A 25565-nucleotide genomic window follows, 5' to 3' on the forward strand; every position below is an offset into this window, starting at 1 on the left:
TCGGTACACTCCTTCTATCTGGGATGGTCGTCCTCTTCCACCGAGCGTGCAGCTTCGGGAGGGACGCACATGGAGCAGTGAGGGAGGAAGGGGACACCCGCCTAGCCAGCCAGATCAGCCGAATCAACCCTGGCGATCAATGGGGTGACAGATGTCGTAGCCAGATCGCCCTCACATCCTGTTTAACCTTAGATCAATGTTTCTCAACCTCAACTTCCAGAATTCCCCAGCCAGCATGGGGAAGAATTACTCGGTTGAGACATACTGTCCTAGATTGTGAAATAAAAAAGTGATCTCATTAGGATGCAGCTGGTAATCCCATCCATATTATTTAGAAAAAGGAAATAAGTAGACTTCTTTAAATCCAATAACTTCATCATTCTGATTGTAGATTGGAATGTAGAATAACTCCTTTACTCAGGAATTTCTATACTACATCTTGATAAGTCTCTTCAAAATTTAGGCATTTGCAGGATTTTTTAAATTCTAATTAATATTATTTCATTTTACTTTCTTAATTCTGGGATTTTATTTGGAGTTTTAAAACACATAAGAATTTTATTGTGAAGCATTTTATTTTATTTTTTCATTTGAATTTTTGAAATTGTTTGTGCACATTCTCAGTCATTCAGGTTAAAGTTGTCCCAAAAGAGTTTTTTCATCCAACATGCTTCTTCAGTTATGACAGAATAAAATATATTGCACAATTCTATTGGATGAGACATGAAACATCTGGGACAATTTTTAAAGTTAGATTTCTCTAAATTTATCAAATATAATATTCGTTTCATTTGTCTGGCTACTGAGTATTTTGAGGCTTTTTTAATAAACATTTTAAAAGAAAGAGGGAGAAAGCAAACAAAAAACACATTTCTGAACATAATGAATAAATAAGAAAACTACATTGTTAAACTAAATACAATAAATATGTTAAATGGGAATTTTTACTATTATTTTAGTTTAAATTTACATAGCTAAAACTCTTGTGTTATTTTAAAAATTGCAGGTTTATTATAAAAAGAATACTATAATATACTATTACTATTAACAGTAATTGTTGTTGCTAACTGCGAAGTCGTGTCCGACCCATCGCGACCCCATGGACAACATTCCTCCAGGCCTTCCTGTCCTCTACCATCTTCTGGAGTCCATTTAAGCTCATGCCTACTGCTTCAGTGACTCCATCCAGCCACCTCATTCTCTGTCGTCCCCTTCTTCTCTTGCCCTCAATCTTTTCCAGCATTAGGCTCTTCTCCAGTGAGTCCTTCCTTCTCATTAGGTGGCCAAAGTATTTGAATTTCAACTTCAGGATCTGGCCTTCTAAAGAGCAGTCAGGGTTGATCTCCTCTAAGACTGACAGTTTTGATTACCTTGCAATCCAAGGGACTCGCAGGAGTCTTCTCCAGCACCATAGTTCAAAGGCCTCAATTCTTTGGTGCTCAGCCTTTCTTATGGTCCAACTTTCACTGCCATACATTGCAACTGGGAAGACCATAGCCTTGACTATACGCACTTTTGTTGACAGGGTGATGTCTCTGCTTTTTAGTGTGCTGTCTAGATTTGTCATGACTTTCCTCCCCAGGAGCAAGCAACTGTTAATTCTTGGCTACAGTCCCCATCTGCAGTGATCTTGGAGCCCAGGAAAATAAAATCTGTCACTACCTCCATTTCTTCCCCATCTATTTGCCAGGAATTGAGAGGGACGGATGCCATGATCTTGGTTTTCTTAATGTTAAGTTTCAACCCAACTGTTGCACTCTCCTTCTTCACCTGCAACAAGAGGCTCTTTAGTTCTTCTTCACTTTCTACCATTGGAGTGGTATCATCTGCATATCTTAGGTTGTTGATATTTCTCCCGGCAATCTTAATTCCAACTTTTGATTCATCTAGCCCTGCCTTTCTCATGATGTGCTCTGCATATAAGTTAAACTGAGGAAACTGAGTATCTGGATCCGTACCAATCAGGTTTCAGGCCCGGGTATAGCACGGAGACAGCATTGGTCGCGCTGGTGAATGATCTCTGGTGGGCCCAAGATAGGGGTTATTCCTCTGTCCTGGTCCTATTAGATCTCTCAGCAGCTTTTGATACCATCGACCATGGTATCTTGCTGCGACGTCTTGAGGGGTTAGGAGTGGGAGGCACCGTTTTACGGTGGTTCTCCTCCTACCTCTCGGGCCGTTCACAGATGGTGTTGGCAGGGGGAAAGAGGTCAACCCCTAGGCCCCTTAGTTGTGGGGTGCCTCAGGGGTTGGTACTCTCGCCTCTCCTGTTCAACATCTATATGAGGCCGCTAGGTGAGATCATCTGTGGCTTCAGGGTGAGGTATCATCAATATGCTGATGATACCCAGCTTTTCATCTCCACCCTGAACCAACCCAGTGATGCTCTCGATGTGATGTCCCATTGCCTGGAAGCGGTACAGATTTGGATGGGGAATAACAGGCTCTGGCTCAACCCAGCCAAGACTGGCTTTATGTACCGGCATCTCGTTTAGTCCAAGAGGTTCCATCTTTGGTTATAGGAGGAGAGATGTTACCTCCCGTTGATAGAGCACGCAATCTAGGCGTCCTCCTGGATTCCCGACTCAGTTTTGAAGATCATATTGGAGTCGTGGCTAGGGGGGCATTTGCCCAGGTTCGCCTGGTATGCCAGTTGCACCCCTTTCTGGAACGAGATGCCCTACGTACAGTCACCCACACACTCGTTACCTCCCGTATAGACTACTGCAATGCTCTCTACATGGGCTGCCCTTGAAGACCACCCGGAGGCTTCAGCTGGTGCAGAGTGTGGCCGCACGGGTAGTGATGGGAGCACCCCGATACTCCCATATTACACCCCTCCTACGTGAACTGCATTGGTTACCGGTTGTCCTCCGGGTGAGATTTAAGGTGCTGGTACTTACCTTTAAAGCCCTACATGGCTTAGGCCTGGGATACTTGCAGGACCATCTGCTGTCGGGAATGAATTCCCATCACCCAGTACACTCACACAGAGAAGGTCTCCTCAGGGCACTGTTGGCTAGACAATGTCGGCTGGCAACCCCCAGGGGGAGGGCCTTCTCTGTGGGAGCGCCAGCCCTGTGGAACCAGCTTCCCCCTGAGCTTCGGATGGCCCCAGATCTCCAGTCCTTTCGCCACGGTCTCAAAACACTCCTTTTCCACCTGGCTGACCTGGACTGACAGGGATTTTAATTATGTTTTTAATTTTTAACTGTAATTTTTAACTTATTTTAATTTTAATTTATTCTACAGGGGCCATTAATTTAATTTTCTTTTAACTTCTGTATTATTGTATGTTATTGTTGTTAGCCACCCTGAGTCCTTCGGGAGATAGGGTGGCATATAAGTCCTAAAAATAAATAGATAGATAGATAGATAGATAGATAGATAGATAGATAGATAGATAGATAGATAGATAGATAGATAGATAAACAGGGTGACAGCATACAGCCTTGCCAGACTCCTTTCCCAATTTTGAACCAATCAGTGGTTCCGTGTCCAGTTTTCACTGTTGCTTCTTGACCCGCATATAGGATTCTCAAGAGACAAATAAGATGGTCTGATATTCCCATCTCTTTGAGAACTTGCCACAGTTTGTTGTGATCCACACAATCAAAGGCTTTAGCATAGTCAATGAAGCAGAAGTAGATGTTTTTCTGGAACTTCCTAGCTTTCTCCATGATCCAGTGTATGTTGGCAATTTGATCTCTAGTTCCTCTGCCTCTTCGAAATCCTGCCTGTACTTCTGGTAGTTCTTGATCCACATACTGCTGGAGTCTAGCTTGTAGGATTTTAAGCATAACTTTACTAGCATGTGAAATGAGTTCAATGGTGCGATAGTTTGAACATTCTTTGGCACTGTCTTTCTTTGGAATTGGAATGTAAACTGATCTTTTCCAATTCTGTGACCACTCTTGAGTTTTCCAAATTTGCTGGCAAATTGAGTGTAGCACTTTTACTGCATCGTCTTTTAAGATTTTGAATAGCTCAGCTGGAATAGCTTTGTTGTTGCTCAGCTTTTCTAAGGCCCACTTCAATTCACATTCTAGGATCTCTGGCTCGAGGTCAGTGACCACCTCATCGTGGTTATCAGGGATGTTAAGCTCATTCTTGTATAGTTCTTCTGTGTAATTTTGCCACCTCTTCTTAATCTCTTCTGCCTCTGTTAGGTCCCTGCCATTTTGGTCCTTTATCATGCCCATTTTTGCATGAAACATTCCCTTCATCTTTCCAATTTTCTTGAAGAGATCTGTGGTCCTCCCTATTCTATTGTTTTCTTCTATTTCTTTGCACTGTTCATTTAAGAAGGCATTCTCATCTCTTCTATCTATTCTCTCAAATTCTGCATTCAATTGGGCGTATCTTTCTTTTTCTCCCTTGCCTTTCGCTTCCCTCCTTTCCTCAGCTATTTGCAAAGCTTCCTCAGACAGCCATTTTGCTTTCTTGCATTTCTTTTTCTTTGGGATGGTTTTAGTTGCTACCTCTTGTACAATGTTGTGAACCTCTGTCCACAGTTCTTCAGGCACTCTGTCTATCAGATCTAATTCCTTAAATCTATTTGTCACCTCTACTGTATATTCAACAGGGATATGATTTAATTCATATCTGAGTGGCCTAGTGCTTTTCCCTACTTTCTTCAGTTTAAGCCTAAATTTTGCAACGAGAAGCTTGAGGTCTTATCCACAGTCAGCTCCTGGTCTTGTTTTTACTGACTGTATAGAGCTTCTCCATCTTTGGCTGCAGAGCACATAGTCAATCTGATTTCTGTGTTGACCGTCTGGTGATGTCCATGTGTAGAGCCGTCTCTTGGGTTGTTGGAAAAGAGTGTTTGCTATGACCATCGTATTCTCTTGACAACATTATATCAACCTGTGCCCTGCTTCATTTTGTACTACAAGGCCAAACTTGCCTGTTATTCCGGTTATCTTTTGGCTTCCTACTTTAGCATTCCAATCCTCCATGATGAGAAGGACATCATTTTTTGGTGTTAGTTCTATAAGGTGCTGTAGGGCTTCATAGAACTGGTCAATTTCATCCTCTTCAGCACTGGTGGTTGGGGCATAGACTTGGACTACTGTGATATTGAATGGTTTGCCTTGGATTCGAACTTTGATCATTCTGTCATTTTGGGGATTGTATCCCAGTACTGCTTTTCCTACTCTTTTATTGACTATGAAGGCTACTCCATTTCTTCTGAGGGATTCTTGCCCGCAGTAGTATACCTGATGGTCATCTGAATTAAATTCACCCATTTTAGTTCCCTGATTCCTAAGATGTCAATGTTCAGTCTTGTCATCTCTTGTTTGACCACATCCAGCTTTCCTTGATTCATGGATCTTACATCCCAGGTTCCTATGGAGAAAAAAATCTTTACTGCATCGGACTTTCCTTTCACCACCAGATACATCCACAGCTGAGCATCCTTTTGGCTTTGGCCCAGTTGTTTCATTCTTTCTAGCACTACTAGTAGTAGCCCTCTGCTCTTCCCCAGTAGCATATTGGACACCTTCTGACCTGAGGGGCTCATCTTCCAGCATCATATCTTTTTGCCTTTTGGTACTCTCAATAGTTTTTTCATGGCAAAGATACTGGAGTGGGTTGCCATTTCCTTCTCCAGTGGACCACGTTTTGTCAGAACTCTCTGTTATGACCTGTCTGTCTTGGGTGGCCCTGCACGGCATAGTTCATAGCTTCATTGAATTACGCAACCCCTTCGCTATGGCAAGGCAGTAATCCATGAAGGAGAGTAACAGTAATAAATGCAGTATAAAATATGAAATAAAATAGGAAGCTACAGTAGTTTTCATATTCTCACTAAAAGCTCTGTATTGACTTAAGTTTCTTAGGAGAAATCCAATTTTGGATGTGGTATAAGCCCGTATGAAATTATAGTCCAAAAATGTCTTTCATTATGAATTAAATTCTGGTACAATTTTGCTTTTCAAATATGAAGTTGTTTTAGATGGAGACATATTTATACAACCTAATTTGCATTCTTCTACTGTACAGAAGGAATTGTACATTATTTCAAGTGAGAAGTATGAAATGTCCTTGCAGTGGAAAATTCACTGTACTTTGTGGGGTAAAGTTTAGTGTGATTTTTTTTAAAAAGTGGCAGATTGAAAAGGAAGTTCAACTTTCAGAATTTGTTTCACTCTTTGCAAATCATTTTTCAAAACTGTTAAGCCCTACAACTCTATAGCATTGCCACCAAATATAAAAGAATGATCCCATTCGAATGATACATTTTCAAAACATTTAGAAAATGAAGTGTTGGTTTTAGCAATCAGTATTGGAGTAGTATACCACTGATGAAATATTGTATGCTAGTTTTCTCTAATATTCACTGTAATTTATTCTTTTTTACATTGAAAGTCCCATGGTTGTATATCAATTATTCTATCAGAATTCTTCAGCATTCAATCTTACAGTCTTTAACCTATTCAGTTTTTGAATCATGGTTCATTAATAAGGCCCAGCAAGATTTTGAAATTATGTTAAATGTCTACATGTTCTTTTTTTTTTTTGCATTTTTTAAAAACTTTACTGCTTATTTAAAGTCTTAGAACCAGGCAGGTACCACAACTCTATATCAGACCATACCCCCATTATTCTAGTTGTTGTTTTTTGACTGGTTCAAGATATCACAAATATGTCACAGTGAAAAGATTCAAAGTTTGTTAACCAATGAAAACAAGATTTGGAAGTATTTTCTGACATTAGTAGACAGCCAGCAAACTGCTGATCCTTTCAAGTCACTAATCCTTTCAAAGCTTATATTTGAAGCCTGATTACAGATACTTTATGAAAGAGGACAAAATTTCAGTGCAATACTTTGAAAAAAATGGGTCAAGGAGTTTCTAAGTGCCTGTGTGAGAAGTGCTACTCAGTAACTTTATAAACTTTTTGTATCTGGTAAATTGAAACTGGATCATTTCTTTGTATGCTTTAGATGCTGATACTTATTAAATCATTAATAAGAATGAATTATTAAAACAGAATTATTAGAAATGAGGGCAAAAAATTTATAAACATTGGCTTCAAGGCTGAAAGAAAAGCAGCCATAAAATATTATTCCTCTATTTCAACAATTCTCAGGATAAATACATGTTTCAGATTTAATTAAAAAATTTTTTTTTCATTTTTATATTAGATCCTGTAGTGCTGATTATATGGACACTGATGACTTTTTGCATAAGATTAATCTTTTCATGATCTCACAAGATCGAACTGCTAATATGGTGGCTCAGTTATTATTACTACAAGAATTAATATATATAATATTAAATTCATGAAAACAGGGAAAGCCTTTAGTCCATACAATTTTCTTGAAGAATGGTATTAGGTTTTTACATGTTGTTGTTGTTGTTGTTGTTGTTGTTTGCTCCTATAATGTGAACGTACATAAGCAAACTTATTTGATTGAAATTCTGACTTATCTCTTTTTATGAAATGTATACAATGTCACAGGTTCTTTTTTAAACTACAGTATACCCAATTTCATTGACCCAGAGTCAAAAGAGCCACAAAAGCACTGGACCCTGGATAGGTAGCTTTTTATCTCCCTATAAGGGTTGGGGAGAAGTTTTATTTTGGGGGGAAAAAACCAAGATATAAAAGTGAAATGTGAATCTTAAAAATCTATATGTCAGTGCTTTTTTATTGTCTCTGTCAGGCATAAAGGATCAGGACCAGGGGTCTTCAAACTTGGCCCTTTTATGACTGGTGGACTTCAACTCCCAGTATTCCTCATCCAGGCACGCTGGCTGAAGAGTTCTGGGACTTGAAGTCCACAAGTTATAAAAGGGCCAAGTTTGAAGACCCCTGATCAAGACCATAGGTTAATTGGCAGTTCAGAAGGTGTATTGCTCAAGCCTATACAGAAGGGTCAGCAGAATTTAAGAGGGGTTGGACTTGGACCATTTGTGGGAACATAATGACTCTAAACTGATATCATGCTTAACTCTACCTTCTCCAGCTCTACCTGCTCTTCTACACTCTTCTATATTCTATTGCTATTATTTTTACATCGCTAATTACTATTACTATAACAATTACTATGCTCTTTTATACTACTACAATATTTCCCTATTATGTTACAGGTACTCCTCAATTTGCAACCATAATTGAGTCCAGAATCTCAGTCAGTCTCAGTGAAATATCAATGACTTCTTTGATCAATAACTACAATTCTGGTATTCCTAGTTGCAGTTTTAAGCAATTGTATGGGTCATTAAGTGGACATAGACCCAAATACAGAGTGTAGGGTGCCTGGGAGGAGGATGGAGGGGACTCTGGAAGGCTAGGCTCAGGATCTGAAAATCCTCTTTAGCAAACTCCAAACTGCTGCCCAGATCTGAGGCTGGGGGGACGCTTCTGCCTGCCTCTGGAGGCTGGATTGGGGTGTCGGAGGCCTTTTCCAGGCCGTTGCTGCCAGGATTTGAGGCTGGAGGACCGTTCTGTAGATCGCCAGTAGCCCAATCTGGGCACCAAAGGTCTTTTCCAGGTTGATGCCACCCGGATCTGAGCCCAAGGGAATGCTTCCCTATCCTGATATGGGCGCCGGAGGCCTTTTCCAGGAATTGTCCCCCAGCCTCAGATCTGGGCAACAGCGGCCTGGAAAAGACCTATGACACCCCGATCCAGCATCTGGAAGCACACGGAAGCATCCTCCAGCCTCAGTTTCAGGTGGCAGAAGCCTGGAAAAGGCCTGTGACACCCTGAACCAGCCTCCAGAGGCACGCGGAAGCATCCCCCGGCCCTCAGATCTAGGAGGCAGCAGGAACTGAAGCAGAGAGGAGATAGATCTTTTCAAGGTAAGTCTGGCACAGCAGAAAGGGAGGGGGAATCATGAGGTATCTTAATGGGTCGGGGAGGCCTTGGGGGCCTGTTCTATCACTAGGCCCTCCATGGCCTGCCCCACCCTGAGATACCTCATGTTCAGTTAATGAGCCGTGTGCATCTTAATGAGCAAGGGAGTGATCTCATTCAAGGTATGAAATTCCCACGAGTTTTTGAGTTATGAGTGGAATGGGCAGGCTCCATTACACTTGTAACTCAAGGACTACCTGTATTTCTTTTTCTGAACTATCCATTCCCTTTAAAGGAAAAACACCTTGTTTTAGTTGACTGCTTTTCTCTGCTAGTAGTTGTAGAGTTTCCAAACACATCCCTCCTTGGTTCCCCTTCCATCTCTTCCCACACCTGTTTCAGGTTGCAGGCTTATTGGCAACTCTGCTGTGCTGACACTGGGGCAAAGATTAAAACAGGAGGGGAGGAAGGCAGCACAGATGCCCATATTTTTTTCTAAGCAGCCTGCTCTTCCTGATACAACAGAAATATTAAAGCCAGGAAAAGATTCTGCAGATTATGCAAGCTATTGTCTGATTGCTTTGTTAAATGGAGATGCTAAAATTTTGACAGCAACTTTTTTTACAAAGCTTGCAAAGTATATTACTTTAATTAATTTATTCTATATAATCTAGCTGTAAGGTTCTTGGCCTCTGCCTAAAGCCAAAGTAATTTCTTTTCCCAGTGTGAGTCTCACAGTTTCTTTAGCAATACTTTATGAAAAAGAATGGAGTTAGGTTACATTAATACAACTGAAATTCTTCTCAATCTATAGTCAATATATCCCAAAAAATATTAAGGCAGAGTCATCTCTCTCTCTCTCATAACAAAACTATTCATCACCTTAATTCTGAGTAGAATAGAACAGAATAAAAACTTTATTTTTACTTTAAATGTACACTAATCAGCATACATTAAAATGAAATGTCATTACATTCAGCTCTCAAAAAAATATCATTGTGCATATACCCACATACACAAACATATATATGACACAGAGAAACATCACAGTCTTGTTGGAATGTATGGCAGGGGGAAAAAAGAATCCTGTGAATTGAATAGCATTAATAGCATTTAAGGCCCGAGTTAACAAAACTAACAGCTTTATATATTTCTGGCACAGTATATTTTGCCTTTATACCGAAATAATCACATGCAAGCTGAGTAGCTTTGGAAAATATGTATTAGAATTAAGGAGTAATTAAGAATGTCACAACAGACTGCAACCCATGAATGAATGAACCTTTATTGTCAAAGTACAACCATGTATACATTGAGATTGGCTGAGCCTCCCTTCGTGCCCCCACCCCCACAACTCACAGTGGCAACAAACCCACCATCTTGTTACACCATGTGAGCTAATTGCACAACACACCGGCCTCGCAAGTCAATCATACATAAAATTATAAAATTATTTCCCATTCAAGAGCCTGACAACCCATGGATAAAAGCTGTTCTTCAGCCTGTTGGTACGGCTGGCTATACTCCTGTATCTCCTACCCCATGGTAGGAGAGTAAAGAGATATCGACCAGGGTGAGAGTCGTCCCTGAGAATTTCAACTGAATTTCTTCCAAGGCAGCGAGCCCTGGTGATGCCATCCAGTGGTGTCAGGGGACAGCCCACAATGTCTTGTACTGTGCTCACCACCCTCTGTAATACTTTCCTATCCGCGGCTCTCAAGCCAGCATATCAAACCACAATACAGTGTGAGCGGACGCTCTCTATAGTAGACCGGTAAAAGGTCATTAGCCGTTGTTCTACCCTGTTCTTCCACAAGACCCTGAGGAAGTGGAGTCTCTGTTGGGCCATTCTGGCCACCTGGGTTGTATTAACTTTCCAGGTAAGATCTTCAAAGAGGTAGATTCCCAGGAATTTAAAGGAGGAAACTCTCTCCACACAGCCCCCCCCGATGTAAAGTGGGGCAGTTTCCTCTCTTTTCCTCCAGAAGTCTAGCACCATTTCTTTTGTCTTGCCAATGTTCAGGTGCAAGTTGTTCTCTGAATACCATATGGATAGTTTTTGTACCTCCCTCCTGTATGCTGTTTCATCTCCACCTGTAATAAGACCCACTATGGTGATATCATCTGCAAACTTAATTATTGCAGTAGATGGGTTGGATGATACACAATTGTATGTGTACAATGAGTACAGATAGGGGCTAAGCACGCAGCCCTGTGGCGAGCTGGTGCAAAGCTTCAGGGGGGTGGATAAAACAGACCCAACCCTCACTGTTTGTAGCCGGTCCCAAAAAAGTCTTTAATCCAATCGCAAATGGAGGGGGGAAAATTCATGTCAGTCAGCTTTTCAATAAGAATGCTCAGCAAAATGGTGTTGAAAGCTGAGCTGTAATCAATGAAAAGCATCCTGACATAGCTTCCAGGTTTCTCTAGATGGCTTGCTACAGAGTGTAGAACAGTAGCTATGGCATCGTCTGTCGACCTGTTCTCCCTGTAGGCAAATTGATGTTTGTCGAAGTCCAGTGGGAGGCATGTCCTAAGATGTTGGAGAACCAGTCTTTCGAAGCATTTCATGACTACAGACGTTAATGCAACAGGTCTCTAGTCATTCAGGCAATCAACTGCTATTTTCTTTGGGACTGGGACAATGGTAGCTGCTTTCAAGCATGATGGTACACAGGCCATTTGCAAGGAGATGTTAAAGATCCTTGTCAGGACCCCTGCTAATTGGTCACAGTTCTTAACCACTGTCCCCAGCACCCCATCTGGACCTGCAGCTTTGCTGGGTTTCACAGCCTTCAATACAGCTTTCACTTGATGTTCCCACAGGGTGAGTGGCTGAGAATCAGAAGGCCAGCCAGCAGAGGCTACGAGGTTTAGTCTTTTCACCTTGTAGCCAGCAAAGAAGATATTCAGCTCCTCTGCCAATGAGGCATTGGTATTAACTGTGTTCCTCGTATTGCCTTTGTGGTTGGTTAGGTGCTGCAGTCCGTGCCAAACTTGCTTCGGATTGTTGTCTGCTAGGTGGTTCTCCACCTTATGTTTATATTGTTGTTTCGCCATCCTAATGCCTCTTCTGAGATTTGCCCTGGCCTCTCTGTATGTGTCCCTGTCTCCTGCCTTAAAGGCAGAATCCTGGGATCTCTGGAGTGTTCGTATCTCTGCAATCATCCAGGGTTTGCAATTCCTGTAAACTCTAATGCACTTTTCTGTTGTCACAATGTCAGTGCATGTTTTGATATAAGAGAGTATGGCATCCGTGTATACGTTCAGGTCTTGATCTTCGAATACACTCCAGTCAGTGGTTTCAAAGCAATCCTGTAACTGACTGAGAGCACCCGCTGGCCAGGTTTTAACACTCTTTTGCTGTCAGCTCCTTAATGCCAACACATATTTTCATATTTTTCATATCACAAACACAAATTGTATCCATACATAGTTTTAAGAAAGTAAGTACTTTTAAGAAAGAAGATAAAACTACATATGTACTCTTAAGAGAGATGTTAAAATCTAATAGAAAGTAAGAAAAAAAGAGATAAAGGTAAGGCAAAGCAAGGAAAGGGCTTCCAAATTTATTTATAGTAATTATAGGTACCATTATAATTTTACCTCTTGCTCTGTGGTTGCAAAATACAGATAGTCCTCAATTTACTACTTAACTCAGTCTCAAACTGGGTCAGCACATGACCAGGGCCATGACCTTTTTGAGGCGGTTGTTAAGTGATTCACAATAATTGTTAAGCAAATGCAACAATTGTTAACTAAATCCACTGTCCATAATGGCCATTTTTTTTGCTGAAAACTGAAAATAAATACCAATTTCCAGAAAAGAAAAGTCATAATCATGGTCATGTGACTACGGGACACTGCAAAGAACCAGAATGTGGGTCAGTTTCAAGCATCCAAAACCTTCACACTTCAAACCCATAAGTGACACTGGGGAGGTCTGTTGTAACTTTGAACAGTCACTACATGAAGATTGAACACGTTTATTTACCAGGTTAAGTAAAATGGATTTTATTGAGAATAGAGGAATCAAGCAAATTTCAGGATCTTATTCTTTTTGATCCTTTATATTTCATAAAACCAGCTCCAAATATAGACACCGGATGGCCCATAGGAAGATTAATAGGTATTGAATTTGTGAATGCTTCAACACTGGAAGTTTTTAAGAGACTGGACAACCATTTCCTGCCTTAGCAGGGACTAGAAGACCTCCAAGGTCCCTCCCAACTCTACTACTATTACTACTACTACTACTACTACTACTACTACTATTATTATTATTATTATTATTATTATTATTATTATTATTATCATTATTATTATTATGCACACAGTCAGCCAGATACTCAAACTGGATTTAGCATTTTGTCTACCTACAAACAAAATAGGGATAGGCAGATGTGGATGTTTCATGGTATTATAGATATTGTCGCAGGATGGAAGCAGTTCCTAGTAAGGCCGCCTTCTGCAATTGAGTAATGGCGAATTTGTCAATGCCAATGGTGTTCAAGTGGTGCTCCAGTTGTTTTGGGATTGCACCCAAGGCTGCTATTATTATTATTATTACTATTATTATTATTATTATTATTATTATTATTATTATTATTATTATTATTATTATTATTATTATTCAATTGTTGTGTGCAGCAAGGTGATTAATTTTAATATGCACCATATACATCTCACACATGTAAATAGAGGTAGGGCTTTAATTGCTCCAGGTGCCTCCACCATTTTGACACTATTAGTCTTCCCTTTATAGATATTGGGAACATGATAGATGTTGCTAACCATATTTGTCTTTATGCAGAAGAGCTGAAAGAGAAACTAAAAGAATATGTTGATGAATTGAACACACGGAAACCGGGGTTCATTAAGATGGTCCGCCACAGCAAGCAAGAGGGGCTGATTCGATCTCGTGTTAGTGGCTGGAGGGCAGCTACTGCTCCAGTAGTTGCGCTCTTTGATGCACACGTAGAATTCAACGTGGGCTGGTAGGTCTTGCTGCTTCTAGATATGTGTCTTTTCTTGTAGACTTGTAATTAAAAAGTGGGAAAGATGTAATTGTGTATGGAGTAATGATGCTGGGTAAGTTGGTTTAAATATTGGTGGACAAAGTCCTTTTGATTGTCAGTTATGCAATATTAAAAACCCACTATCAATTGACCATCGGTTTCAGTGTAGTTTAAATGTAAGTAAAAACTAAATTTAAAGGCTCACTAATTTTGATATGTTGAAAACCATGTTTTATTCATGAAGAATAGAATAAAGACTTCAGCCTTTATGAAATGATTTTGTTGACATTTGATTGAATCAAAATTACATTATATTATGAGATCACTTAGCTCTCTACATTTTCACCAACTGGATGGTATAATGTAGCCAGAAGTAAGAAGATTACACATATAAACACACACACACAACACACACACAAACAGACAGATATATATCCAAATCCAAGGCCACACTTATCAGAGCTGCAAATACACTGAAAAAAGGAACATAGAGAAAAATCAGAAAATGTAAGCAGGTAAACAATGTGAGTATATTTCCCAGTATTAACTTAGTTTAAGAAGTAAAGATATAGATGTTTAAAGTTCAGCACTATCACATGTGTACATATCCACTAATAGCAGAGCAGCTAGTTACAGTAGATGAAATCTAGTGCTAATGTAAAAGTTCAGACTTTTCAATAATTAATCATAAAATTGCCTAGCCAGTTGGTAAGTGCAATGCTGCAGACTTTCCCTGCAATATTCTGGATTGGAATTTCCATCAGGAACATGGTGAATAGCCTTAGGAGAATTTTTATCCTAAGGGGCACTATAAGAGTTGCAATCCAAAACATTTGGAACATTCTCACTTCTACTTTTAAGAACTTCTGTAAAATAGAACCAGTCTGAATACGGTGATGAAGAATGTTTTGGAACATTTAGAATGCTGAAGCATATGTTTTACAGCTTATTTGACTGATCAAATTCATTCAGACCAATGAAGGCTAGTGACCCAGGGTATTACTATGCATGGACTATTATTCTATTAATGTTCCCCATTTTCACTTCCATACAATGCCTGAGAGAAATATAAAAGGTCATTGTTCTTCAGGCATTAAACTGAACTTTAGTTGAGTTGAAAAGACAATGGCCAGAGGTATTTTAACCTGAGAGTTCATGAACTTTCTGAATTGCCTCTCTGCACAATTTGAACTGTCTTATTCAGAAGAACTTTCTTCATCTTGCATGGGAAACTATGTACAGTATGCAGTCTTCTTCATCTGTATAGGGAGAACATCCCTGGGTTCCACAAAATTTAATTGAGAGTCAGATAGATCTTTGTAAGCGTTGTTAGGTTATCAAATTAAAGACCATATAGTCAAAGTGTCTGTTAGAAATCAGTAGAGTTGCAAAATGAAACCCTGAATATGCTGGCCCTGTGCTTTTGAAATATTTTAAAGTTAAGGATATTTGCATGAATATTCAATGACTGGCACTGCCATACGTCTATATATATAGATAAGAGGAATCCTTGGTGGCAGTTGAGGAGCTTTATGTATACGGTGGGAACGGCATTGTCTTATCATATGAACACAATAGATGGTTTAGCCTCCTAATTCATAATGTATTCACCAGCATTTTCCCCATATACAAACACCAGGGGGATAAATACACGGTGCTCAGGTTGACTGCATAAAGCTAAGAAAGAAGAGATGAGTTAATTCAATATGTTTGTTGCATTGTGCAATACTGCCTGGTTTTTTTCTTTCATTCAGTGCTGCTGCTTCAGTCCTTATTTAACCTTCTGTAAAGAGCAATTTAAATTACAAACCCCAGATGAGTGTATATTATAAATTTCTTAAATAGTAGTAGACAATTTTGTGGGGCTGATCATAATTCCTAGAATGAGAAGACTTGATAGTTGGTGGGATTGGTCATGTAAACTCAAGGCTATCATACCTGGGCTTCAAAAACCCAGACAACTAATAGCAAAAAGAGTTCTGTATCTCCTGGTTGCCATCTAGTGGCTATCCAGACATTTACAGACCTAGCAAATAATCAAAACGTCCAGAGTTTACTTTCAAAAAATTATCTTGCACTTTTTTTCCAAGCATATTTTTATGATTATTTAGAACTTGACTATACCTTTTAAAACTGGAAGGTAGTCTCCCTGGGCTATAAACACAATAATGTGTCGTGGTTGCTCCTTTAGGAGACATTTTCCTCCCACCAATATGAGATACCATTATTTATTTATTTATTTAATACATTTTTTATGCTGCCATATTCCCCATAGACTTGTTTGTTTGTTTGTTTGTTCGTATGACTGCCCATCTCACATGATGTGATTCTGGGCCACATACAACATATCATAAAAAATAATTTTAAAAACTTTCAGGAAATACAAAAAAAAATAATATTATTATGAAAAGACTAAGAGAAAGGATTAGATGACAAACAGTGGGACCATCTAACAGGACCACCATTCCCTTTGATCCCTAGACCTTTTCACACAACCATGTAAGATTAGCAGAGATTGGATCAATATCACTTTGGGGGTGATATTTGGTAGTTTATACTTCAAAGCTTTTATACATGGAACAACATAAATGAAAACATCCATAAAAATAATAATTTCTTCAGCACAATTTCAGAACAAAATTGTTATTATTGAAAGATCTCTAAATGTAAATGATTCTTGAGTCTTTGACCTCCATGCCACTGCTTGTATTATTAGTATATTGTTACATACTAATATATACAAACATTCTAAAAGGTAAAGGTAAAGGTTCCCCCACACATGCGTGCTAATCATTTCCGACTCTAGGGGCCGGTGCTCATCTCCGTTTCAAAGCCGAAGAGCCAGCGCTTGTCCGAGGACGTCTCCGTGGTCATGTGGCTGGCATGACTAGATGCCAAAGGCGCACGGAACGCTGTTACCTTCCCACCGTAGTGGTCCCTATTTTTCTACTTGCATTTTTACATGCTTTCGAACTGCTAGGTTAGCAGAAGCTGGGACGAGTAACAGGCGCTCACTCTGTTACGCGGCACTCGGGATTAAACCCGCCAAACTGCCGACCTTCTGATCGACAAGCTCAGCGTCCTAACCCACTGAGCCACTGCGTCCCTTACAAACATTCTAGCAGTATGCTAATATGTATTAAACAAAATTAGCAAAGACTTCCCAGAGTACAATCTTCTAATATCTGTGGCCATCAGATAGGGCTATTAGAAAAGGGGCTGATGGCAATTTACAGTCCATACAAATTTGTGGTTGCAAGGAAATTCAGCTCCAAGAAGGAGACCCTTGCTTTCTACTGCAGCTGTTTACTAGAGATAGGGCCAACTGCTTCCTCACAGAAAGGTAACTAGATTCTATGCTGTGAGTAACTCAGGAGAGTCAGCAACAATAACATTTTATTAATTCACAGTTTGTAAAAAGCAAAACCAAGTAAACATTCACTCACACATTTCAACAAAAATATAAAAATAACCACCAACAAAAAAAACAGAAACCTCTGAATAATATATCTGAAAGGCACCAAGCTGGGAAATATGCTTGAATAATACTCAAAGGCTTCTGACAGAAGCTGTGTTGATGTTACCAGTATAAGGACATAATTATGCACATCCTCCAGTTGTGTCATTTGTGTCAGTTGCAGTATGGCAAATGCAAATTGCAGATTTTTTTGCCCACTCATGCTTAATTCCTTTTTTTAACCATCCCTAATTGATTAAAAAAAAGGACTCTTACTCCGAGTTCATCCTGAATATTCTTTCTCCATGGGGTGGGATAGTTTGCAAAATATGTTTTCTTTTTCAACAGAAGTGGTCCAGACAAACACAATGCTTAAATCATAATGTTCCATCTATGAACATTCTAAACATTCTTTCTGGCTACATCAGTAAATATTTCCTGCATATTTGTCCATTCAGGTTATAGTTTTAGAACAGTCCAGGAGCAGGATTTTAGTAAACAAAATATCTCCTGGTTTCCAAATCAAGCACTATTTGAAGACAACAAAGCCTTCAGTCTTTCCAAATGCAGTACCTAATGTATTGTCTATTTACTTCATTAATAGCTCCAATTATACTGTATTTTCTATTAAAATAACATCAAGGGAGGCATGTGCTACATAGAAACTAGTGTTCCATTGCTATGGGAACTTTGAAACAGTCTGTAATTAAATTTCTGCTGTTTGGAATTTGAAAGGCCAACACGGATTACTGTTGTGATGTTGAGTCCATTAGCATCTATCAGTTACCTTTAATTATTTGTGTCCTTCCCATCTGTTATTTAGACATTTTAATTAACAGCTTCCCTTTCCCCCACTTTTGTTTCTATTTTGATGTAAGACATTAAAAGGATAGAAGTATTTATTTAGTAAATAAGGTGCATGGATCAAAGGTAAGAATCATCTGTTAAAACAAACTGATTATCTTCCTTTTCTTAAGGGCTGAACCGGTACTCACCAGGATAAAAGAAAACAGAAGACGAGTTATTTCTCCATCATTTGATAATATCAAATATGACAACTTTGAACTAGAAGAATACCCACTATCTGCCCAAGGATTTGATTGGGAGTTATGGTGTCGATATCTAAATCCACCAAAATCGTGGTGGAGGTTGGAAAATACTACTGCTCCTATAAGGTAATGTGCATTTGTGGGCAAATTTTCAGGAAAAGCAGAATTAAAAGGCCCCAAAATAATAAAAGAAAATAGCCAGGTTTTGGTCCTTTAATATGGTTATATACTATACCATGTTGGGTTAAGGCAATGTCTATAAGCACCACATGGTTGTCATGCATATAGACTCATGAATGAAATTGAAATCATTTAAAATTGTTAAAAAGTCTAAAATCTTATGAAGTCATACTGCTTATGAGGTTTATGGTCTCCAGAGATTTAGACAGGAAACACCCAGGCCATCACATAAAATTGTGAAAGCATATAGTATTTGAAAGGTTGCTGATCCATAGATCCATAACTTCTATACAATAATCAATCTGGCTCAAGTACACTAAAGCTGCTTTTGCAATATTACAGCTGAGGCAGGTCTTCACTTCTGCAATTATATCTTACAGTAAGTGATGTCATGTACATTATTTCATAAGTTTTCCACAATAATCATAATATCAGCAAGAAATTGACTGGAAGAAATATCAAGTTGTTTTCTGCAACAATCACTAGGCTTTGTGTAAATGTTAGGAAAGCATAAATGTTAAGAGAAGAGTGTGTTTGTCATCAACCATATGCTGAGCATGAACTCTACAATCTTGGTAATTCCCTTGTCCACTTATGACATTATATTTCTTCACTAATTAAAAGATAAATAAAATGAAAACAAAAAGGAGGAAAGTCAACTCTACAGTTGAAGTATTCTGAAAGAGTCCACATTTCAAGTGCTAGTTTCATAATTATGGCAGAAAACTAAAAATACATTTCCATCTTGAAGACACCTGGAACAGATTCCTGTCAATATTTAAATGAGAGAAAACTGGAGCTGCTCTACAGTACAGTACTATATATCCCTATATAGGTACTATCATGTAGAAAAAACATACATTTTTAATTTCAATTTGATGAAAAAAAATGTGTCTTGTTTGTTTGCAAAGGAGAAGAGTATTTTATGAAATTTGCATGGATGGAATATTTTGTTCTAGTTCCAATTTAGCTGCAGAAGATTTCCGCATGAGCGATCTGTTTTTCCAGCAGTCTGGCTTCTTATGTTTCCATTAAATCTCAAGGGAAGCATCATAAGGCATAACCTTCTTAAGGACATTTTTAGTTTAGGAAGTTAGAGCATCTAGAGAAGCTTCAGACTGATAGGAAAACATGTAACAAAAAACAACAGTATTAGCTACTGTTCAAAATGAATTCTGAAATCCTGGGAATAAAGTAGCAAAAACTTTGACATACTGCAGGACAAAATTTGCCATCATATTAAAAGTCAATAAGAAATAAGATTACTGTTCTATACTTATATCAGTGCCTGTGGCTCTTCTGGATTTCATACAGAGAGGTCCACAGAGGGTTAGGTACGAATAAAAAAGGCACTATCATGATAGCGTGACAGAACATTCATACCTTTTGTATATACATCATGTTATTTCATGCATGAAAGTGGCAGAGCTTATGGCACAGTGCTCCTTATCATTTTGAAGAAAGCTTTCAATCCTGTGGACACCTTTGATTTGTAGTGCTAACTTATAGATCACAAGGGATATTAAAGGGAGATCAATCATGCAGATGACTGAGGGATACTACATAATGTGTAGAAACTCACTCCAGGATCTAAAGAAATGAAATGTGAAAGTTTGGAAGCTTATGGCATAAGGTAGTTAACGGTCTGTGACTATCTACTGAAGACATTTTCACTTCTAGTAAACTTTTTATGTCATGACAAATTGGGATAATTTTCACGACATGGTTAGCTAGACCAGAGGTCCCCAACCTTTTGGACACCAGGGACCTGTTATGTAGAGAGAGATTTTTCTGTGGACCAGAGGTGGCATGGTTTTATGTGCTGCCTGCATTTCACGGATGGGACTTTTCTTGTTTGTGTGCCCCAGTTGCTGGCATGCCACAGCCTAGTACCAGTCAATGGACTGGAGGTTGGGGACCCCTGAGCTAGACCATGTCCCTATTAAATAGTTATGTAACTATGATCAGTGGCTTTTCAACAGTTTAGTGTGCTGGCCAAATGTAAAACTAGTTTCAAAATGTAGTCATGCTAACAAGAAATAGTAGCTGCCTACATTTCAATTACACTTATAAGTGGAATAACCACTAACTGTGATTCCATATTGTCACATGGAATGAAGAATAGGAGGTGTTAGACGTGTTCATCTTAAACAGCAGGAATTGTTTAATGCTGTTTCAATTTTCCTATCAAAATTTAATTACATTAGTAATTTATTTATTTGCAAGTAAAGGGAAGAACACATTAATGGAATAAATAGAATCAAAATATGAATGCTTAGGCATTAACATCTCTTCAGAATATTCTTGAGGTACTTCTATTGTAGTCTTCAGAATATTCTTGAAGATACTTCTATTCTAGAGTAAAAGAAATTAGAAAAAGGCTTATTACAGATCTGAAGGATAATATTAGTGATTGACTGATGTTTTCTTCATTCCAGTCTCCTATAGTTTTGTTATCATCGCAGTGAGTCTGATCCGCATAAGGAGGAGAAGGGAATTTTAGGACTTGTGATTTTGGAAATCTTATGAACACATCAAGAACAGATGTCTCACTTTATCACAGCTTGATCATCATTGTCATAATGAATGCTACATTTTTTCTTCTCTTCTCTAACAACCCTTGAACTCCTTTAATGAGAATCCAGTTGTCCCCCATGCTCTTCTTCTGCTCACATAATGATAATAGTGACATTTCTGTCTTTGACTCTGCATGTCAAAGTATGCTCTAGGATTTTTTTTTAAAAAAAAGAATTAACACTCTTTTCTTCCTTGCTATATAAATACCATGGGGCCCTGACTCCTACTTTAAGAGCATTCCAAACTCATCAGACTGATTGCCAAAATGTCTGGTCTTTCCTGAAGATATATTCCGGCATGGCATGACAGTAAATGAAATGGCTGCAGGAGGGTGGAAGCACAATGAAATGAGCTTTTGAGGACCATAAACAATGGAAACACCACGTTGGGTTCAAGGGGTATTGAATACGTACATCAGTCTTATATTTTGATAGCATTGGAATCCTATATGTTTTACCAAGTGTTACTAGTTTTATTATGGCATTATCTGTGTTTACCTGTGGTTGTCTGCAGGTATGTGTGTGGCATATGAAAGACCAAATGGAGATGTATGAAAGAAAGAATGTATGAAAAGTTCAGTGTGGGTGTCTTTTCTATATATATGATAGAGCAGTGTAGCACATCAGATTCAAAAGAAGAGGATGCTTTTGGATGCAAAAGAGTGGACAGATCACAACTCCTTCAACCAAACACATGCTTTCTAGGGAATTAAACAACAAACTACAAAGGGCACAGTTATTTTAAGGAGTTGCAAAACAAGTGTCCCATGTGCTCCAAAGCATATTTTGAATCTGAAGTGTTACGCTGCTCTATCACATATATAGAAAAGACACCCACATTGAAGTTTTCATACATTTAACAGTGTGTACATGTTAGCACATACGTGCTAATACTATGCTATTTTCATACTCATCATGTGAAAACCAAAGAGGAAATATTATATGCATAATGCAGAGTTTGTCCTTTCTTTATATGCTACGGCATATAAATTGATTAAATTAATAAATAAATACCACAACATGGAACATCTTACTAGTATTAAAAATGAGTGATGATTTTTAACTAGCCCAGAAAGGAACATCTTTGTCCATGTCAAAAAGCAGGTTTTTTTTATAAAGTTCATGTTAATTTAGCTTATAACTGAAGATGAGACAATGAACTGCTCTGAGTTCATGAATTGTAGGCTTGCCTTAAATGATATACATCCAAAATCAATCTGTATGTTTTCATTATTTCTTTTTTTTTTCAGGAGTCCGGCACTGATTGGATGTTTTATTGTAGACAGGGAATATTTCCAAGAAATTGGTTTACTGGATGAAGGCATGGAGGTCTATGGTGGTGAAAATGTGGAACTTGGGATCAGAGTAAGGAATCATCCAAATAAACAAGTTCTTTTGATCTATTTATCCTTGGTATATGTAAGCATCACAAACAATAAAGACAAAGACTTAGAAGTATGCATTTTTTTACAAGATTTAGTGATTTTTGTTAAAATTAGCCTTCAAATTCAGTGTTGGCAGTAACATTGTTATGTATTGGAAAGCTGAAGAACTCAATATTACTGAATGCGAATAATATATTCCTGAGCTAGATCTTTCATACTTGGCTCCTTTCATGGGAAAAGTCAAAAACTGTATCACCAAACGTATTAAACATTAGCAAAAACTGTTACTATTATATATCTTTTCAAAAGATATCTAATTAACTTTTGGATTATGTCCTTGAATATTCCAATCCATGGTCATATGCTCATAAGATTTTAACTACAGTATACATATTACCATTTTAGTCTACACTAGTTCTGGATCATTGCATTGTCCTCTACTATGAAGTGAACTTCCAAAGCCGAATGTGGCACCAGTTTTTTATTTTTAATATTTATGATATTAATAGTTTTATTACAATTTTCATTTTCTTTTATTATTGATATTATTTTAATTCTTGACTGGGTGTGCCAGACTTCGGTATAAGATGGGGAGTTATATAAATATGTTAAATAAATAAATAATATAATTGCATTTAGCAGAATATGTACCTGTATCAGTTGGGAATTTTCAACTGAAATCTATAATCCTCCAGTTCTTTTGGTCAATGTAAATTACTGGAAGTCATCAACATATTTCTAATATTTATCAGCAAAGGTAAATGTTGAACATATCATATTTCCTTGTTGAGACAGGAAAGCTCTTAATGGGAAATTGTTTTCTTTGTAGCCATTTTGTTTAGAAGTACATTTGCATTCACAGGACCACTGATTAGCTCTATTGAGATACATTGATTTGAATAACACTTAGTCACTAACTTGTATAGCCTTGCAAACAGAATTACTGCAAAATCAAAGTGTAGAATTGTTTACACATTTTAAAAAGTGGTGAGCCTATAAACATTTGTTGTTATGCAGAAAAAACTGTTTCTCCAAGATATTCATGCTTGTTTAAGACAGTGGAACTATTTTAGAATCAGACAAACGATGAGATGGATGTGTCATTCTTTCTCTGGCTTTGCTGAAGGTTATTATTCATAATGATACAATTTCTATTCCACAGATAAGACATGTAGATTAGCCACAGTCTATATGCTTTTGGTATCTTAACACTTCCCTCACAAAATATAATCTTGTTGCATTTTAGCAGGCCAGCTCATTTATAGAGTAAGTAAAAGTACTCCTAGGAAGATAGCAGTTTCTTTATTCAAATTGTTGTATTAAAAACAAACAAACTGGGGCTATGTTTTATAGTTCAAAACCTTATTCCTTCAATGGGGTCAGTTTGAACTAGAGACAGAGAGTTATTTATGTAGAGACATTCATTGATTTATTGATGTTCATGATTAACCAGAGAGAGGCAAGAAAGATTCACCTAAAGAGGTGTGGGGTTACAGAACCTCTTTATAGACATTTAAAAATCAAGCATTCATCACATTTGGGTATATTGCAATTACACTGGTTCAGCAAAAAAATATTGGTTTAATTTCCTCTACAACTGGTATATTTGATTACTCTTTTGGTTTCTATGGGCCATCTATTGAATGCAAGGTAAATTAAATCAACAATTTAAAAAAATAGAGGTTCTTTAGTGCAAGGGGCATTTTACATTATTCCCCTTCAGATATTTTTCTAGAAGAGCTTGGTTCCCAGCACTGCCACCATAATTCTTTTCCCTGTTAATCTCCAAGCAGCTGCTTTACATTCTTGTGGATAACACTTTCACTTATCTTGTTAGCACCTTGTTATTTTAACAATGGCTACAAATTCCAGATGACTGCCTACTTGGCTGTCTGCTCCATAAAGTCTTCTAAATAGTATATCTGTTCCCCATTCATTGTTATTGTTATCACTAATATTTTAGGGTTCCATCTAACACTCCCACCCCAAGTATTTAATGCAATATTTTTTTCAATAATTTTACTAAAAGGAGAGGTAACATTATACAAAATTTAATTGCACACATTGCATCTTCACCTTCAGTGGCTCATATTATTGTAATTGATGGTAATTTTCTAAAAACCACAGTGCATTTCAAGGCACAGCTGACTGAGATGAGTTAAGAGAAATAGACTTCTGATATATCCTATCATTCTTGATTGGTCATAAGCTTGTGATTGGGATCCTATGCTGTAACCATCATCTTATATCTGACAGAATAGTCTACAGTGCATCCTTTGCCATTAATCCTTTGCTTGAAACCACTGAACAGAGGTATCTGAAAGCATGAGCGGCATATCATAGCAATATTTGATTGTATATGATTTCCACATATTAATCTTCTAGACTAGAGCAGGGATGGGCAACTATGGCCCCTTTACAACTCCATGGCTGGGTCAGGAATCTGGGAATTAAAGTCCACTGGTTGTAAAGGGGCTATATAGTTGCCCACACTTGCTCTAAAGCAGGCATGTCACTCACGACGTCACGTGATGTCGCGCGACATATCATGACTTTTCCCCCATTGCCGGCAATGGGTTGGGCGCAGTTTCAGTATGATGCATCTGGCCCATGGGCTGGCAGTTTGACATGCCTGTTCTAAAGGCTGTAAAATTCCTGCATAGGTTCTTGGGGACATTTCTAGAAAGAGACAAAAATGTTGGGTAATGTTCTTATCTACTGTAGATAGAAGAATATAATTTTTTGCCTTCTGGAAAGCCAAGTCAGAGGTTATTCTAACCTTCTTTTGAGGTTTTTTCTCTCTGTATTAACAGAATATAATTGGTGGAAGACTTAATGTCTTTTCCCAACTTTGCTTAGCATGTTGGCTGTGACTGTATATGGGGAAAGCTGAACTAGAATCAAGTAGGTATGCTTTAATATTTTTTTTCAGACCATACTCTGAATTTACTCCTTGCAGGGAACAAACATCACTTTCTCCAGAATATCTTTACTGCAGCAAAGTTACTGAGTTATATTACAATGTATTAGCTAGTAGTGCATTTCTGGGCCCAAATCAAAAGTTGGCACTGGCTTTTAAATTTTCCACA

General features: G+C 38.2%; 1 protein-coding gene across 1 annotated transcript in view; it reads left to right on the forward strand.

Moving 5' to 3' along the window:
• Positions 1 to 25565, forward strand: part of GALNT18 (polypeptide N-acetylgalactosaminyltransferase 18) — a gene marked incomplete at its 5' end in the record, with an annotated part of 361412 nt that overhangs the window by 274206 nt on the left and 61641 nt on the right. Inside the window, 3 exons of the mRNA XM_083355851.1 lie at positions 13625 to 13808; positions 18264 to 18461; positions 22342 to 22456. Of these exons, the coding sequence (XP_083211977.1) occupies positions 13625 to 13808; positions 18264 to 18461; positions 22342 to 22456 (497 nt within the window). The remainder of the gene's footprint in view (positions 1 to 13624; positions 13809 to 18263; positions 18462 to 22341; positions 22457 to 25565) is intronic.

This window comes from Vipera ursinii (assembly GCF_947247035.1).
Source record: "Vipera ursinii genome assembly, chromosome: 1".
Lineage (NCBI taxonomy): Eukaryota > Metazoa > Chordata > Lepidosauria > Squamata > Viperidae > Vipera > Vipera ursinii.